This window comes from Microcaecilia unicolor, chromosome 12, assembly GCF_901765095.1.
Source record: "Microcaecilia unicolor chromosome 12, aMicUni1.1, whole genome shotgun sequence".
Classification (NCBI taxonomy): Eukaryota; Metazoa; Chordata; class Amphibia; order Gymnophiona; family Siphonopidae; genus Microcaecilia; species Microcaecilia unicolor.
The window spans coordinates 21,773,627-21,789,879 of record NC_044042.1 but is presented as its reverse complement, the minus strand read 5'-3'; the positions used below and the strand labels follow the sequence as shown (position 1 = coordinate 21,789,879).

Sequence of the window (16,253 nt, the reverse complement as noted above, 5' to 3'; positions counted from 1 at the left end):
GAATTAAATGCTTCACAAATACTATATATTTATTTCAGCACTTCATATACCGCAAGTGATCCCTGAGGTGGCTATGTGGTTTACAATTTCTATTACAGGTACTGTGCAGTGTCTCTAATAGGCTACAATCTAAGTTATATATTGTACCTGGGTTAATGAGGGGCTAAATGACTTGTCCAGGGTCACATGGAGCTGCAGAGGGAATTGAACCTGGTTCTCCAGGATCTTAACCACTATTGACCTTTAGCAGCAGGAATCGAACCCAGTTCCCCATGTCTGCAACCCACTGCACTAACCATTAGGCCACCACTCCACTATTTCTTAGTAAGTGCTACACAATATACTTTAACAGTGGCTATTATTGAAACATTACACTGTAAAGTGTTCCTCCTTGTATAAGAGAATACAGAGTAATTCCTTATCCTGCTAGACTAGCCCACACAACTGGGTTGTATCTCTCAACCAGTGATATAAAGACTGGAATCGGTACTGAGGAAAACAACCAAAATGGTAAGAAGATAGGGAGGGATACAGGAAATATGAAGCCGACCTTTAAACACTTGAAAGCAATTACTGCCTTTTCCAAATGATGAGAACTAGAGGATATGATTTGAACCTACAAAGAAATAGTATCAAAAGCAATATAATCAGGAAATATATTTCACAGAAAGGGTAGTGGATACCTGAAATGCTCTTCTGAAAGATATGGTGCTGGAATTCAAAAAAGAGGGGGGATATACACAGTGGAATCCTTAAAGCCAAGAGAATGTAAACCAGCAGATGGAGGCTGAGAACTGATTTGCAGCAGTGTCTTCTTCAGAATAAGAACTAGATGGTTGCAGACTGAATTGGTGCAAAAGGATCTTCTTGGATCTGGCTCCTTGGGTGGAAGTTGTGTGAGGACAGTAAAGCCTGCTCTTAAGGGTTTTTCTTTGAACTGTTACCCTAGTTAAGCTGGGTGGGGGTCAGGCCCAGTGGCAGCCCTTTTTGTGCCCTTCCCTTTTCCCTTCTGGTCTATGGTCCTTTTGCACCAGCTGCCCTCATAGTCTATGCCTTAATAAAGTTGTTTAAAGGGGGAAAAAAAGACAACAGGGCTGCAACGATTACTCTGATCTCTGGCAGCCTGAAGGGGAATTTTTTGAAGTGCAGGAGGTGGTTTTGGGCAGGCCTGTGGGTGAGTGGACGTGGGGAGGAGGCATGATTTTCATGCTGGGGAAAGGAGGTGCACTGTTTGTGAGGCATTCTGCTCCGCCTGTAATGGGTCCATGGTGGGGGAAGACTGAGGGAGTAAATTTGGCATTACAAGGCTCTAGGTAGCAGTTGGATGTTGGTGGTACTATGGCTCCTACAGCCTCCTTAGTTTTCCCACTGGTGGGAACTGTGGCTACATTGGCTGCTGTCTGTTTCTTGCATGGTCAGCCTCAGAGGGAGGTTTTTTTTCCTGAAGCAACATCACCCCTAGTGGCATCTGGGAGTTTGGTTGAAGCAATGTAATCCTGAACACAGAACAGAAATATTAAGCAAATTTGCCTTATCCTTATCAGCTTCTACATATTCCTCCCCTTCACCCTTTGAATCTCACAATGCTTCTTTTACACTTTCTCCTATCACTAACATATCTAAAAAAAAAAAAAAAAAAAAGTCATATCGCCCAGTTTTACCATATTGACTTTTTTTTTTTTTTTTTACCATATGCATCTTTGTTTTCCTGACTAATTTACCAGCTTCTCTTAGCTTTTCCAGATATTGTTGCTTGGCTTCCTCTTTCTGCAATCTCTTGCAGTAATGAATCTAACCTCTTTTTCCTTGTCTGAAAGCTTACTTGAGAGATCACTGTATATAGCCCCATGCAACCTTGAACCTTCTCAATATTTCTCCATCTCCTCAGCAGAGGGTGAGTAGGTGCCTGTGCAGACTCCCTTTTTGCCTAAATTCCTGTATTTCTCTAAATACGTCCATTAAAAAAAAAAAAAAGAAGAACACAGACATTGGTTCTAAATGGTTTTTAGCTTTTATAGATATTGTTACTTATCTTCCTCCTTTCTGCAGTCTCTTGCAGTAATGAGAGACAACTTCTGGAACAGTTCTTCCTGTAGAGAATCCAGGCTCTCCCTACTTCAAGTTGAGCTCACAACAGAATGCTCCAGTCAATATCTGACATATTGAAATCTCTTTTATAATTGCAGTAGTCAGGAAGGTTAAGTACCTTCTGTCTCTGGACCTTTCCAAGTCCTTTCGCCACATACCAGTTCAGCAACATCAGAGGTTGTTATACTGCCAAGCAATTTATAGACCAAACTTAGGAAAGCAGAAAGGAACTCCAGCAAGTAATAGGACAGTGACATTCGCTTTGACCTTGAAGATTGTGGTGATGGTGATGGCATTCCTACATAGGAAAGTAAACGGGTTGCATCCCTACCAGGATGTAAGTTAATCTAAGCTGATTCAGAGGAGGATGCGAAAGAGACAACGTGCAGAATGGTTCAGGTCATGGAAGGCCTCAGTTGGATGATGAACTGCATGAAGAGTAATTAATCTAGTTCCCTTCAGGTCACTGTAGTTTCTGCAAGCATGCTTTGAAACAGCAATTTGAAAGGCTTTCCTGATCCAGGACAGGATGAACAGGCTACAGTTGCAGCTCAATTCCTTTTGTTCCCAGGCTGCACTTTGGGCCTGGGACTACCTGTAGTTACTAGGGTCTGTGGTGGTGACTCGAGAGTTGGTTCACTGGGTGAGAGCCCAGATGAGACCTCTCTTTAGAGGGTCCTACTACCCATGTTGTCCTCTCGGTTTCAGGAGTTCAACACTCTATTGTCTCTTCAGGCATTGGTCAAAAAGACACTCTTGTGGTAGGTGTCCTGGCTAGAGAGGATGATGCCTTTTGGAAGGCTGTTCATAGAAGAGCATTGTCTTCCACCCACCTGGGTCCTTGAAACCTGGGTACACCTCACATTTCTGGTTTAGTAAAATGATATCGTGAAATTTGTTCCTACATGTTAATTTCCTTTCCTTGAGTCTTGTTAGACCAGTCCAGGACCCACCCAGGAAGTGTAGGGCTCCTGATTATTTTCTTCAGTATCATACGTTTCAGAGACTGTTGTATAATTGTTTTGACAGAGGTTAAGACAGGGTCCCTGGATGGATGGATGTTTTGGTTTGTTCAGATGGTTAGTTATGAGTGTTCTTCTAATATGTTTACCTTCAGCTTTGGCATGGTGTATTGGCAAGTTCAGTGCTGCACCAATCCTTATACAAGTGATATCACTGGAAGTCAGTTTTCTCTGCCTCCATCTGCTGGTTTGATGGTGCAACCTACTTGTCTGGACAAGTCTAGCAGGACTCAAGGAAAGGACATCACCACCTTAAGAGAGTAGGTCTTTCTCTCCTCATTTCATCTACTGTACAAGAAAAGAAACACCATGTAAGGTCATGTAAGAAGAAAGCCAAATGCCGTAGGTGGGGTACTGAGACCACAGAGCTATAGGAAAACGCCAACCAACCAAAATAACTGGAGAGTAAGTACCTTAAATTTGGCCATATATTTGAATAAATGAGAGATCAAAAGAACTGAATTTCATTTTGACAATTGCAGGATGATAGTTTGTTTAAGGTATGCCTAAATACGTCTTTTCTGAAATAACTGGTTTCAGCTATAGGCTTTGAAGCACTGAAGTGAAACGATCACTATGGAAAATAATAAGAAAATTAATTGCATCACATGGTTAATCATCATTTTTTTTCTTTGTATTAAAGAACTAATATGTGTGTGCACTTATAAGTGTATATATAGAGAGATCATCAAATACTTAAATGTAATTTCTGATCTTCCATAATGAGTACAAAATCTCAAACACATTTATATACCTACTTTCTTCTTTTGCTTTCACAGACTGAAAAGGGCAGTGCTTTGCACGAGGCAGCTTTATTTGGCAAGACGGATGTAGTTCAGATACTGTTAGCTGCAGGTGAGAAGAGTGCCTGAGAACTGGATTTTGGTGATGGGGGAGAGTAGTGGGGTAAATGCTGTTTTATAGTGAAGCCAGGAGATGTGAAGTCCCCTGGATGACTCAAGCAGGTTCTCTTCATAGGGATGTTTGTTAGTTCAGTTCTTATAATTCACTAAAGGCTTTAATTATCAGGTGACTTGATTTCACAAGCTCTTTACCTCCTACTTCTCTATTTCTCTCTCTTTATAACAGGGATTGATGTGAATATAAAGGATAATCGAGGTCGGATTGCCCTGGAGATTGTCAAGGAGGTGCCCTCACAGAAAAGCCAGCAAATAGAAGCTCTTATCCAGGGTAAGAACATAACACAAGTTCAGTGGAGTCTAGATTAGGTTTTTTTTTTCCTCCTTGCACACCAGAGGTGAAGTCAAAGGAAATGGCTGTGTGGAAATAGGGGCATTCTTGAATGTCTCTTAGCTACATAAATTGCTACTTGCGCATCCTCAGAAACAGTTTATCTGGGAAAGTTACTGTCAATTTCCCCTCCATTTACAAACATCTTTACACAGTGCCTCGTAGACAGACATACCAGTGACAGAAATCCTATGGCTAATGGCAACCATGAAATCGATATGGGCACCAGTTTTCAATAGCCAACTAAATGGCCACCAAGTTTATGAATCATTTCTGTTTTCTGAAGCCCCTTTGTGTTACTCCGTTCATACTTTAAAAAAGGAACTTAGAATATCCCTTTGTGCACTAAACTTTTAAAGAGGAAGTATAATCACTGGGGTCGATATTCAGCCAGCTACGATCAGTGTTCTCCTGTCCCCCCAGCATCGCTAAATCTGAAAATTCAGTTCCGAGCCATGTCTGGGCACCGGCATTGAATTTCTGCATTTGCCAAGCCGGCCGACACATAGACAGTTAAGTGCATTGTTCAGCACTTAACCAGCTATGGGTTACTGCATTAAGAAAGGACTGACTTTTATGCGATCCTATTTATGCAGTTAACCTGGCCGGTTAAATCTTGCATATCAGTACTTAACTGGCCAAGTGTCGACTCAAACCCCCCCCCCCCCCCCCCCCCCCCCCCCCCCCCCCCCCCCCCCCCCCCCCCCCCCCGGAATGTCCCCATAATAGCTATTTTTTTAGTTTGGCGCTAACTGGTTATAATCAGTGGCACTAACCAGTTAAGTGCCACTGAAAATTAGCGGTTAGCCACGAACAAGTGATTTAAGTAGCCAGGAGCTGTTTCTGGCCAGTTAAATCCCATTGAATATTGACCTGAATGTATATTACAGAACACCTACTCGGGAAACAGCGAAAATAACTCAAACTATCTTGACAATGCTAGATGTTTAAAAGTTTATTGTACAACTTTATGGACTCGCATTGTAAATTAATAAATTGTTTATGTTCTACTACTATTGAAAAAATATGGTATAAAAAGAGAATTAATTGTCCCCATCCTGTGCCAGCCTTCTTTAGTAGAATATTTTCTTTCTTCTGGTAAGATGGGAGGAAGATGAAATGCTAACATGATTGTTAATGACCATCTAATAGTACTTGATTTTCAGAAACTTTTGTCTAGTGGAGCAGCTTTTCTTCCCTTATCCTGATGTGCCCAACCTGTTGATATGAAAGTGATGCTGTTCCCATATTCAGGAGAATCAGATGAGGTTCTATAAAGGCCTGGTGGCCAACTGTGATCTCTCTATAAATATTACTATTGCAGTGATATATTGATCTGTAGTACAGCTAGCCCAAGCAGTCCTGGGGTAGTGAGAGCGTCCTTTTTAGGATGGGATGCCATTAATATGCATGTTAGTAACAGACTGCTGTGGCTAGTGCATTGTACCAGTTGTGTATTCTGCACTAGTGTGTTTGAATTGTCCTGGGGTTCGTTTTGTGTGACTCACTGTCTTCTATCCCTGTATAGATCATACGGTAAGGAAAACAAGTGCCAAAGAAGCAGACAAAGTAACATCTCCTCCAGCCCCCATCCTGCCAAATGTGGAACCAGCGGTGCGGAAACCTCAGGGTAGGAACAGTGCCACAGCATCTTGGGAATTGGGTTTGGAGCCTCAGATTTGTTTAAACTTGTATTGGAATGTCCTCTGTGCCCAAAACCCTCTGGGACTTGGCCTGATAGTGAGGAGGCTTATTTCAGTCTGCTGGGTTCTAGATGTGACTCTCTAACATACATGAACTTGAGAAAAAAAATTACAAAAATGGAGAAACATTGTTCTTATTGGCAAAGAGAAATCTTTGAAAATAAGGATTATTACATGGGCTAAAAAATAACATTTTATCCTTTTTATGTGCTTCATTCATTCATTCATGTTATAAATGTAAACATATTAGGACTTTGCTGTACCGCCCCACAATGACTGACAGTTGTTATTCCATAGCGTTCTATAGATCAATCCAGAGACATGGGTTATGTCTGTCTACCAGCAGGTGGAAATAAAGAGTACGCCAGAGCTCTGCCGTATAGTACTTTGTGCAGCAGCCTCACTTCCAGCATTCTCTTTATCTAGCAGGTGGACAGACATACCCTGTGCGTCTCTAGATTGGTGGTCAGTTGAGCTCTGGGGCTGAGTGGACCTACATAAGTACATAAGTATTGCCATACTGGGAAAGACCAAAGGTCCATCAAGCCTAGCATCCTGTTTCCAACAGTGGCCAATCCAGGTCACAATATACCTGGCAAGATCCCAAAAAAGTACAAAACATTTTATACTGCTTATCCCAGAAATAGTGGATTTTCCCCAAGCCCATTCAATAACGGTCTATGGACTTTTCCTTTAGGAAGCCGTCCAAACATTTTTAAAACTCTGTTAAGCTAACTGCCTTTACCACATTCTCTGGCAATGAATTCCAGAGTTTAATTACACATTGAGTGAAGGCAGATTTAGGGATACACCTGGTAGTTCCAGGTCCCTTCCCTTCTCACCTTCTGGTGACTCCCTTCTTCTGTTTTAGTGGAGATCTTCTGTCTCTGTGTTTGAAAAAAAAAAAAAGCCTGCCATGTTTGCCCTGGCGGAATCTATATAGCGCTGCTCCTTGTGTGGCAGCTGTAGAGCAGTGTACAGGGTTTTGTGGTGTTTGTCAGCATGACTCCCCTCTTTCTTCTCCAGTGGACTGCTTGCGCCTGTCAGAGTTGGCGCTGGGGGATGTTTGGCAGGCTTCTCTGAACTGGTAGTTTCCCGTGATTAGGTAGTTGCCATCTTGGAAGTGCCATCATATGCTTCCTTCCTGGGCCTGAATCTGTGTTTATTGTGGGAGGAGGAGGAGGAGACCGCTTCGGGATGTGCTGTGGGACATGCTAGTATGGGGGATGAGGCTTCCATGCCTTCCACCCCGAGTTTGTTCTCCTTATTCATAAAGCATTTTTGTTGAAGAGATCACAGTCTGGTCACACCCCTCCGGGAGACTCCCCCTTGGGGGAGATCCCGGTGGCCTTTGGGGCCCAAGAGGGACATGCTTGGAGTCCCCTAGGGAGCTGGATGAGCTTTCTCTGGGCTTGGGGTATGGCTCGGACGATCTTGCTTCGGTGCGCTTTGCGGAGGGCTCCCTTGAGGAGGTGGGAGTTGCCCCCTGAGGATGGGGATGATGCCATGGCAGCATGCTTGTTCAGGAAAGTTGAGCTTTCCACATTGTTTGTCAAAGCGCTGGAAGCACTGAAAATTTCTTTCCCGGAACCCCTGGTATCAGAGGCAACTGCACTCCGTAGGATGTCAGGGGTTAAGAGGCCTCCTAAGATGTTTCACATCCATCTGGCTATGTGAGTTCTCATCTCTGCTCAGTGGGATACCCCTGAGGTGGAGTTGTTAGTGGCATGGGCTATGGCTCAGCTGTAACCACTGCCCGCGGAGGAATTGGATTCCTTGAGGTTGCCTGTTGTATTCCCTAATTACAGTGGTGTCTAAGAAGACCACCTTTTTGGTTGAGAGTGGTACGGCCCTCAAGGATGTACAGGATAGGAGGCTGGGGTCCTCTCTTAAGTAGTCCTTTGAGATGATGCCCTCTCCTTGCAGGCGCATGCACTTATGTCGCATGCACTTGTTTGAGCTAGGTGCAAGAGACCTTGGTGGACAAGAATCTGGTGCAGTCCTTACCCTCACTGGGGTGCAGCTTGGCTTATCTGCTGACTTGCTGTATGACCACCTCCACGTTTCGGCGAAGAGATGTCGCTTGCCATGACGGCAAGCAGATGGCTCTGGCTTTGTCATTGGGCCACAGATGATGCACATTGGAAAGAATAATCCGAATCATAGTTACCTGATGCTAGGGTCCACCTGGGGGGGGGGGGGGGGTCAGTACCCAAGAAAAGATCTAGATGGTGTTGTAGATAATACACTGAAGTCTTCTGCTCAGTGTGTGCGGTGGCCAAAAAAGCAAACAGGATGCTAGGAATTATATTAGGAAAGGAATGGTGAATAAGACCGAAAATACTATAATGCCTCTGTATCGCTCCATGGTGCAACCTCACCTTGAGTATTGCGTTCAGTTCTGGTCACCATATCTCAAAAAAGATATAGCAGAATTAGAAAAGGTTTAAAGAAGAGCTACTAAAATGATAAAAGGGATGGAACTCCTCTCATATGAGGAAAGGCTAAAGAGGTTAGGTCTCTTCAGCTTGGAAGAGAGACGGATGAGGGGAGATATGATTAAGGTCTACAAAATCTTGAGTGGTGTAGAACGAGTAGAAGTGAATTAAATTTTTTTTTTTTTACTCATTCCAAAAGTAACTGTAGTACAGAGTTCAAGAAGTGCTGTTGGTCTTGGGGAAAGATTAGAAGCCCATTAGAAGTGGAAGAAAACAGAAACTTATAGCAATTGAAGAAAGCTTTGGATAACTACTGAGGATCTTTAATTGTGAATAAATGAAATCAATAGAAATAAAACAAAATAAAACATGGAAAAGAAAATAAGATACCTTTTTTATTGGACATAACTTAATACATTTCTTGATTAGCTTTCGAAGGTTGCCCTTCATCGACGAAGAAGGGCAACCTTCGAAAGCTAATCAAGAAATGTATTAAGTTATGTCCAATAAAAAAGGTATCATATTTTCTTTTCTATGTTTTATTTTGTTTTATTTCTATTGATTACCTTTAAAAGTGGACTAACACGGCTACCACAACTCTCTACTCAAGATGAATAAATGAAGAAAGCCAGAGGTCATCGGAGGTCTATGGTACTTCACCTGGTCTGAAATTAGGCAGACTAAGGTAGACCTTATCATATTTATCTGCTGTGATCTATGTTTCTGTGCTGCTTTGTAGGCTGTGATACCTTTGGACCAACCTAAATATTATACAAAGATAACAATGTACATAAGCTTTAAACCACCTCAGTTTCTTCCAAGGTGAGTTTATGTACATTGAACATCTTCCACCAGCACCTCATTGGTCCCACTTGAACTGGGGAGTCAGCCACAGGTCTCCTTTGATGTAGTCACTGTGTCAGTTCAAGGATAATAGAGTGATTGATGCTCCTCCTATTCTACATATATATTAGTTTGCTGCTAATGCAAATTGATAACATTTTGTTTTCCTTCAGGGGAAGTGGAAAAGGCTTTGACGGAACTTCAGCTTGAATTTGAAAAGAATTCAGAGGAGGAATGTCCCTATGAAGCTTTGTACAATGCTACATCCTGCCACTCTCTGGATAGCCTGACCAGTGGGAGGTCCTCAGACCGAGAATCAATAAGCAAGGAGACCGAGATGTCTGCAGGAGTAAAGCCTGTGTGTAGGAAATTTTTTTTCCTTTCATTTGTTTTGAGTGGTTGGGTGTCAGGCATAGAGTTGAAGTGATTTTGTTTTCCCACTGTTCCACTCTTTATACAAATAGCCTAGAGCCTTCCGTTGAAGTATGATTTTACGAATATTTTCAGGTGAGAACGTTTTAGGATGATGCTGGGATCTCAGGAAGCACTAGCACAGATTATTTTGAATTAGTTGAAAATAAATTAATGAATAAGAGAATATAAATAACAGCAAAAGTACATCATGCAAAGAATAGGAACACAATAAGTACAATTTAAAAGTAACCATAAAAACAAAGATAAACCAAATAGCAAACCAGAAGAGAAATATAACTGTTGGGGAAGGGGGGAGGGATTTTGCTCACACTTTTTTCAGTAGTAGCTCAAGGCAAGTTATGCCAAGGTACAGTAGGTATTTTTCTGTCCCCAGAGGGCTTTCAATATCCTTCTATTCCACTGTTTGAAAAAAAACCAAAAAACTGTTTAAAAAGGTTTGTTCAACCTACGGCCCCTGGGCCAAAACTGTCAGAAGCTCATTGAGATTCCTGCTTCCCCCACTGTGACTTGGTTGGTTATGTGCAACCTTGAGCCACGTGATGCCAGAAGTTCGGATTGGTCTTGTGGTTTCAAGTCTTTAAACTTGCAGACAGCTACATTGCAGTTGGGGGAAAGCAGGAATCTAGCTTTCTTTCTTCTGATGGAGCCAGGTGAGGGGAAGGAGGCTGGGTGAAGGCTGGAGTGGGGATATATGAGAGAGCGAGAGAGAAATTGGGAGAAAACAAGGATGGCCAACCCTAGACTAAACTGATTTCTTCAGTAATACAGCCCAACTACCTGTGATAGAACAGCTTGAGGTTCCCTGACTCAATTTACTTTTTGTTTTTATTTTTTTACTGCTATCAAAGACTAAAGCAAAGCTGAGCAAATTACGTGCTGGGGGGGTGTGTGTTACATGAGAGACAGACAGACTGGAGATACATGAAAGAGAAAGAGAGAGAGATGGGAATATGTGATTCTCAAAAAGAGTGTGAATGTTGGCCCTCCAAATGTTACAAAATATAAAATATGGCCCTCATAGAAAAAGGTTGGACAAGCCTGATTTAAAAGCACTTTTTTATTCTGCCCATTCATGGTTTTGAGTGGATTATAAAACGCATACTAAAATTACAATTAACCATACAGCAATAACAGATGTTAACATTGGATACCCAGAATCATTATGGGAAGAATCAGATTTTAGCCTTTCTCTTGAACTGTAGTGTTCTGTACCTACCCCTTCCTGTATATTATAAAATGTTATATATAAAAGTTATCTTAAAAAGCTTCCTTGATAATTAGGTTTCTGGTAATTAGGTTGCTCGGATCATTTTGGGTATAATATAGCAGGTCCATTTCTGAATACTTTTCTGTCTTAGATCAGTGTTGGTATTGACAGCAAGCTGGCTCCCTTTGTGTGAGATTATTCAGAGTGGAAACCTGTAGGGGAGGCTAGAGGCTTGATAAATGAATAAAATGCTCACCCATCCATAATCGGGGAGAGCACTGTAAACTAACCAGTTGTATTTTTTATGACTAAAGTACACGCTTCTGTTTAAACATCCAGGGTCAGACTGTGGATGGGTTCCCTTCGCAGGCAAACAAGGTTGTCTTGCATGCTTAGCACTAGCAGGCTTGCTTCTAGTGAACCTGAAAAGCAGAATGGCCATAATGTACTACTATAACTTGAGCTCGGCACATAAGGGGGCTTACTGGATATAAGAGTTTAACCAAGTATAATGTTCCTTACTGTAGGATGGGAAGAGAAGAGAAAGTGAAAGTAATTTACCATGTGCTTCATGTTCTTGGGGCCTGTTTCTTTTAAGATTTCTATTGGAAACTCACTCTACTTTGGTCTTCACTGTATTTGTAAGTTTAATACAATTGCAGCGTATGTTCTGACCAGGACTACTGACTGATGTAGCTAGTAATAGCTCAGAGTATTACTCATGTGATGTTAACATCTCACTTTCATTCACAGTATCTATCATCTGGGTTTTTTTAACTTCATACAAAGCAAGGCTTGGATTATTCAGAAAGGTGGCTCTCAAATTCCGCTTCAGAGCTTCATGGATACTTACAACTATAAAGCTAGTGCTCAGAGACATTTATTATTCTATATAATAATTTGTACCTCCAACATTTGATGGCTGGCTGGCTGGCTGTCTGGGTTCGTAACCTCTCCTGACGTCAGCAAGCCTCCAGCGTTCCCTTTCCTCTCACTGTCCCGCCCTCGTGTAATGACGTAATTATGTCAGAGGAGGGCAGAACAGTGAGAGGGAAGGGAACGCTAGAGGCGAGCTAACGTCAGGATGTTACGAACGGAAGCCAGCCAGCCAGAGAACGTTCAGGTACAAATTGCTGGACATGGAGGGGAGAAGAGAATCGCGGGACATGGAGGGGAGGGCAGGGCAGAGGAGAATCTGTGGACATGGATGGGAGGGCAGGGAAGAGGAGAATCGCTGGACATGGAAGGCATGGGAGGGGAGGGAAGAATTGCTGGACATGGAGGGGGAGGGCAGGGGGAGAGAGAAAAAAACGCTCACACAAGAGCTTCCTAGGGCCCGTTTCATTGTTGACAAAACGGGATTGGTTCCACTAGTTTATTTTATAAAACTCACAAGACTGCCCTTCTTCAGGCACACAGCTCATTCATATTCCAAGGCATGAATCAGCTGCCTTAGGAGCAATTCTACAACTGGACACCTTCACTTAGGTACCATTATAGAATATAGTGTAAATCAGTATTGGTGCACCTAACGTTTACGCGCCCACAGTTACACCAGCCATAGAGCTTGCATAAGCCGCAGGTGCTGAAATGCAGCAGAAACCTGCGTAACTCCATGTGTACACCCCAGTTGCATTTACGTTCTGTGGAAGTTAGGAGTTCCATTACAGAATAGCGCTTGGGAACCCTACTGGTGCTTTGGTGGCTAAGTGCACACTTACATGCATTAAATGCTGGTATTCTGGACATTTACACCCAGGAAAAGGATCTAGGTGTCATCGTTGATAATTTGTTCAAACCCTTTGCTCAGTATGCGGCGGCGGCTGAGAAAGCAAATAGAATATTAGGTATTATTAGGAAAGGAATGGAAAACAAGAATGAGCACGTTATAATGCCTTTGTATCGTTCCATGGTGCAACCACACCTTGAATACTGTGCAATTCTGGTCACCTCATCTCAAAAATATAGTGGAAGAAAAGTTATAGAGAAGGGCAATGAAAATGATAAAGGGAATGGGACGACTTTCCTATGAGGAAAGGCTAAAACGGCTAGGGCTCTTCAGCTTGGAGAAAAGACGGCTGAGGGGAGATATGATAGAGGTCTATACAATAATGAGTGGAGTGGAACGGAAGGCAATCAGGACTCACTGAGCTTTATTGTAGGCATCTATAAAAAGCCATGTTTTGATCTCAGATTTAAAGGTATTAAGAGAGGTTTGGGAACATATGACAATGAGGCAGGGCTTTCCAAAGATGGGGACCTTGTACTGAAAAGAGTGAATGTCTTGTATGTTCGTGGGTAATTAGATGGTAGGAAGGAATGCTAAAACATCATCCCGTACATTCCTTAATCTTCACTTCCCAAATTGTAAAGGTCTTAAATACAGACTAATGCATGCGTCAACCTTTTCCTACCTGAGCACACAATTCTGGAATGCATTGCCGCGAAACCTAAAAACGACCTATGAACAAGTTAACTTTCGAAGTCTACTGAAGACCCACCTCTTCAACAAGTCATACAACAATGATCAACAAACATGAATTCTATACAAATATCCAGAAATGCCCCAATCATATTTGCTTGTCAAACTACTATCATCTTTTTTTTTTTTCTCAGTATCATGTCACCCCAAAAAAAAAAAAATCTTTTGTTATTACTAAATGTACATTCTCCTTAATTCTTATACTTCTCCTATATATCTCTTATTATGGTTGTTTGTTAAGATACTACCATGTTATATTTATTTTTGTTACATTTCTACTCTGCACTTTCCCACTCATGGCAGGCTCAATGCAGCTTACATGGGGCAATGGAGGGTTAAGTGACTTGCCCAGAGTCACAAGGAGCTGCCTGTGCCTGAAGTGGGAATCCAACTCAGTTCCTCAGGACCAAAGTCCACCACCCTAACCACTAGGCCACTCCTCCACTGTTGCTACTATTTGAGATTCTACATGGAATGTTGCTATTCCACTAGCAACATTCCATGTAGAAGTCGGCCCTTGCAGATCACCAATGTGGCCACGCAGGCTTCTACATGGAATGTTGCTAGTGGAATAGCAACATTCCGTGTAGAATCTCCAATAGTATCTATTTTATTTTTGTTACATTTGTACCTTGTGCTTTGCCACTCATGGCAGGCTCAATGCAGCTTACATGGGGCAATGGAGGGTTAAGTGACTTGCCCAGAGTCACAAGGAGCTGCCTGTGCCTGAGGTGGGAATCGAACTCAGTTCCTCAGTTCCCCAGAACCAAAGTCCATCACCCTAACCACTAGGCCACTCCTCCACTCCTACATTATCATGTACCTAAACACTTCTGCCATTACTAAATGTACACTTCCTCATGTATTCCTACTATTCATGATGTATTGTAAGCCACATTGAGCCTGCAAAGAGGTGGGATAATGTGGGATACAAATGCAACAAATAAATAAAATAAATAAGTAGTAAGCAAATTTTGGGAACAGGATCTAAGCGCACGAGCTGAGCTATAAGGAATCAGAAGACAGTAGAGAGAAACTGGTTCACCAGATGTGTCACAAGTAGCAAGAGCTTAAATGTTATACCATGGGTTATTGGTAACCAGTGTGCTTCTTTTAGATGGGGAGTGATGTGATCATACTTCCTGGCATTGCAAATTAAATGGATAGCAGCATTTTGGATAAGTTGTAAACGTCAAAGATCTTTAACTCTTGGACCCTGGTGTAAGGGATTGCAGTAGTCTAACTGAAATGATAAGCGAGTGAACTAGAATGTTAAGTGCAGAAGGAAAGATCAAGGAAACGGACCAAGCGTATCATCTGAAGTTTGAAAAGCAGCTGCAACCACTTTAGAAATTTGGGTTTTAAGGAAAGGGTTGAATCAAGTAGAACTCTTAAATGCAGACAGTGTCTGTTTGCGGGACCAGAATATTGGTAAGGAGGAGTGGAGTCGATAGGGGATGAATTCAAAATCAAGCAACTTCTCTTTAAGACAGCTAACCTATACCCTAGTGTATTATGTGCAGAATATTTTATATAATTAATGAGCGTGCATGTAATTGTGAAAAAAAATCAGAATTCCTAGAGAACAGCAGGGGCTGAGTGCAGAAAAAAAGCAGTAGCCACAAACAGAAGAGAGGAGAGAACTGTTGCCACCTGCCGCTGAAAGCCTGGTCTTCACTTTTGGATTCTCAGATGGTGTGGCTCCTTTGGGCCATCCCTTCCCCCTCTTAACTCCCCCTCACATTGCCATTTCTGGGTTCAGGCCTGGACTGTCGGCACTCACCAGCTATTTCTCGTAATCTGGACCCCATTAATGGTTAATTAAATTGTGTTGAAAAGATTTCTCCCTTTCAGCCCTTTAACAAACAAAAAAACAACAACAAAAAAACCCTTTCATAGGGTGACTGGGAGAACCTGTGCAACATGGCTGGTGGGTTGGCGGGAAGCTGAGTCCCTTGCTAGCTGAAGTAGAGGTGGTGCTGAAGACTTGTAGTAAAGGTAGGATGTGGAGGGAGGGAGGAAGAAAAGAAGAGAAGCGAAGGGGAGAGGGATGAGGGAAAGGTGTGAGGCAGAGTAGGAGGAGGGGACTATCAGATAGTGGAGTATGCAAGGGGAGAGAGGTGAGCCACACACTCCCCCTATCCTCCTGTAGGCACCAACCTCACCCACTCACACACACCACGAATGGAATATGTTCACTTGCAGATGTAGACCCCAGTTAGTCACTCATCCCTAATTCTTATGGTTGCAAAAGCCCCACATCTCTAAACATCAGGAATCGAGTTCTATAGGATTCCTTTTGTGAGAAAGGGGGGGGAGAGGTTCATAGCTGAAGGCATACTGTGGATGCATTTGGGGAGTGAGAGATCTTATATGGTAAGTTGAGCATGAAAGGAGTTGTTTAAAGGGGACTACTAGGTATGAGGAGGGGGGGGGGGGGTGACAGCTGCAGAGAATAGAGGAAAGCACTAGAGAGAGTATAGACAAAATGTTTATTCCAAAAAGACAGGTACAAATCAAGGTAAGGTATACACAAAAAAAGTGGCACATTTCTTGGGCAGACTGGATGGACCGTGCAGGTCTTTTTCTGCCGTCATCTGCTATGTTACTATATGTTACTATGATTTATGTTAGAGATGGAATTTTCTTAGCATCTGCAAGCAAGCTCATGTTTTGTATATGTGTGAGATGAACAGGAATTAAGTGGCCTGAAATGTTTACTTCCAGAAGCACTCTTCATTTATTGAAATATTGGCATTCTTACTTTGCTGTAATATGCTAAAA

The 16,253-nt window shown here is 42.4% G+C and overlaps 1 protein-coding gene across 12 annotated transcripts in view; it reads left to right on the top strand.

The window, feature by feature from the left end:
- The window catches only part of ANKS1A (ankyrin repeat and sterile alpha motif domain containing 1A), a 246,919-nt gene that overhangs the window by 88,892 nt on the left and 141,774 nt on the right, over nt 1-16,253 (top strand). For all 12 annotated transcript variants that reach the window (XR_003943956.1, XR_003943957.1, XR_003943955.1 and 9 more), the window contains 4 exons: nt 3,890-3,965; nt 4,200-4,301; nt 5,890-5,991; nt 9,519-9,703. Coding sequence is in view for 7 of the 12 variants with exons in the window: in XM_030220444.1 (XP_030076304.1) it covers nt 3,890-3,965; nt 4,200-4,301; nt 5,890-5,991; nt 9,519-9,703 (465 nt within the window). In the remaining 5 variants the exon portion in view is untranslated. The remainder of the gene's footprint in view (nt 1-3,889; nt 3,966-4,199; nt 4,302-5,889; nt 5,992-9,518; nt 9,704-16,253) is intronic.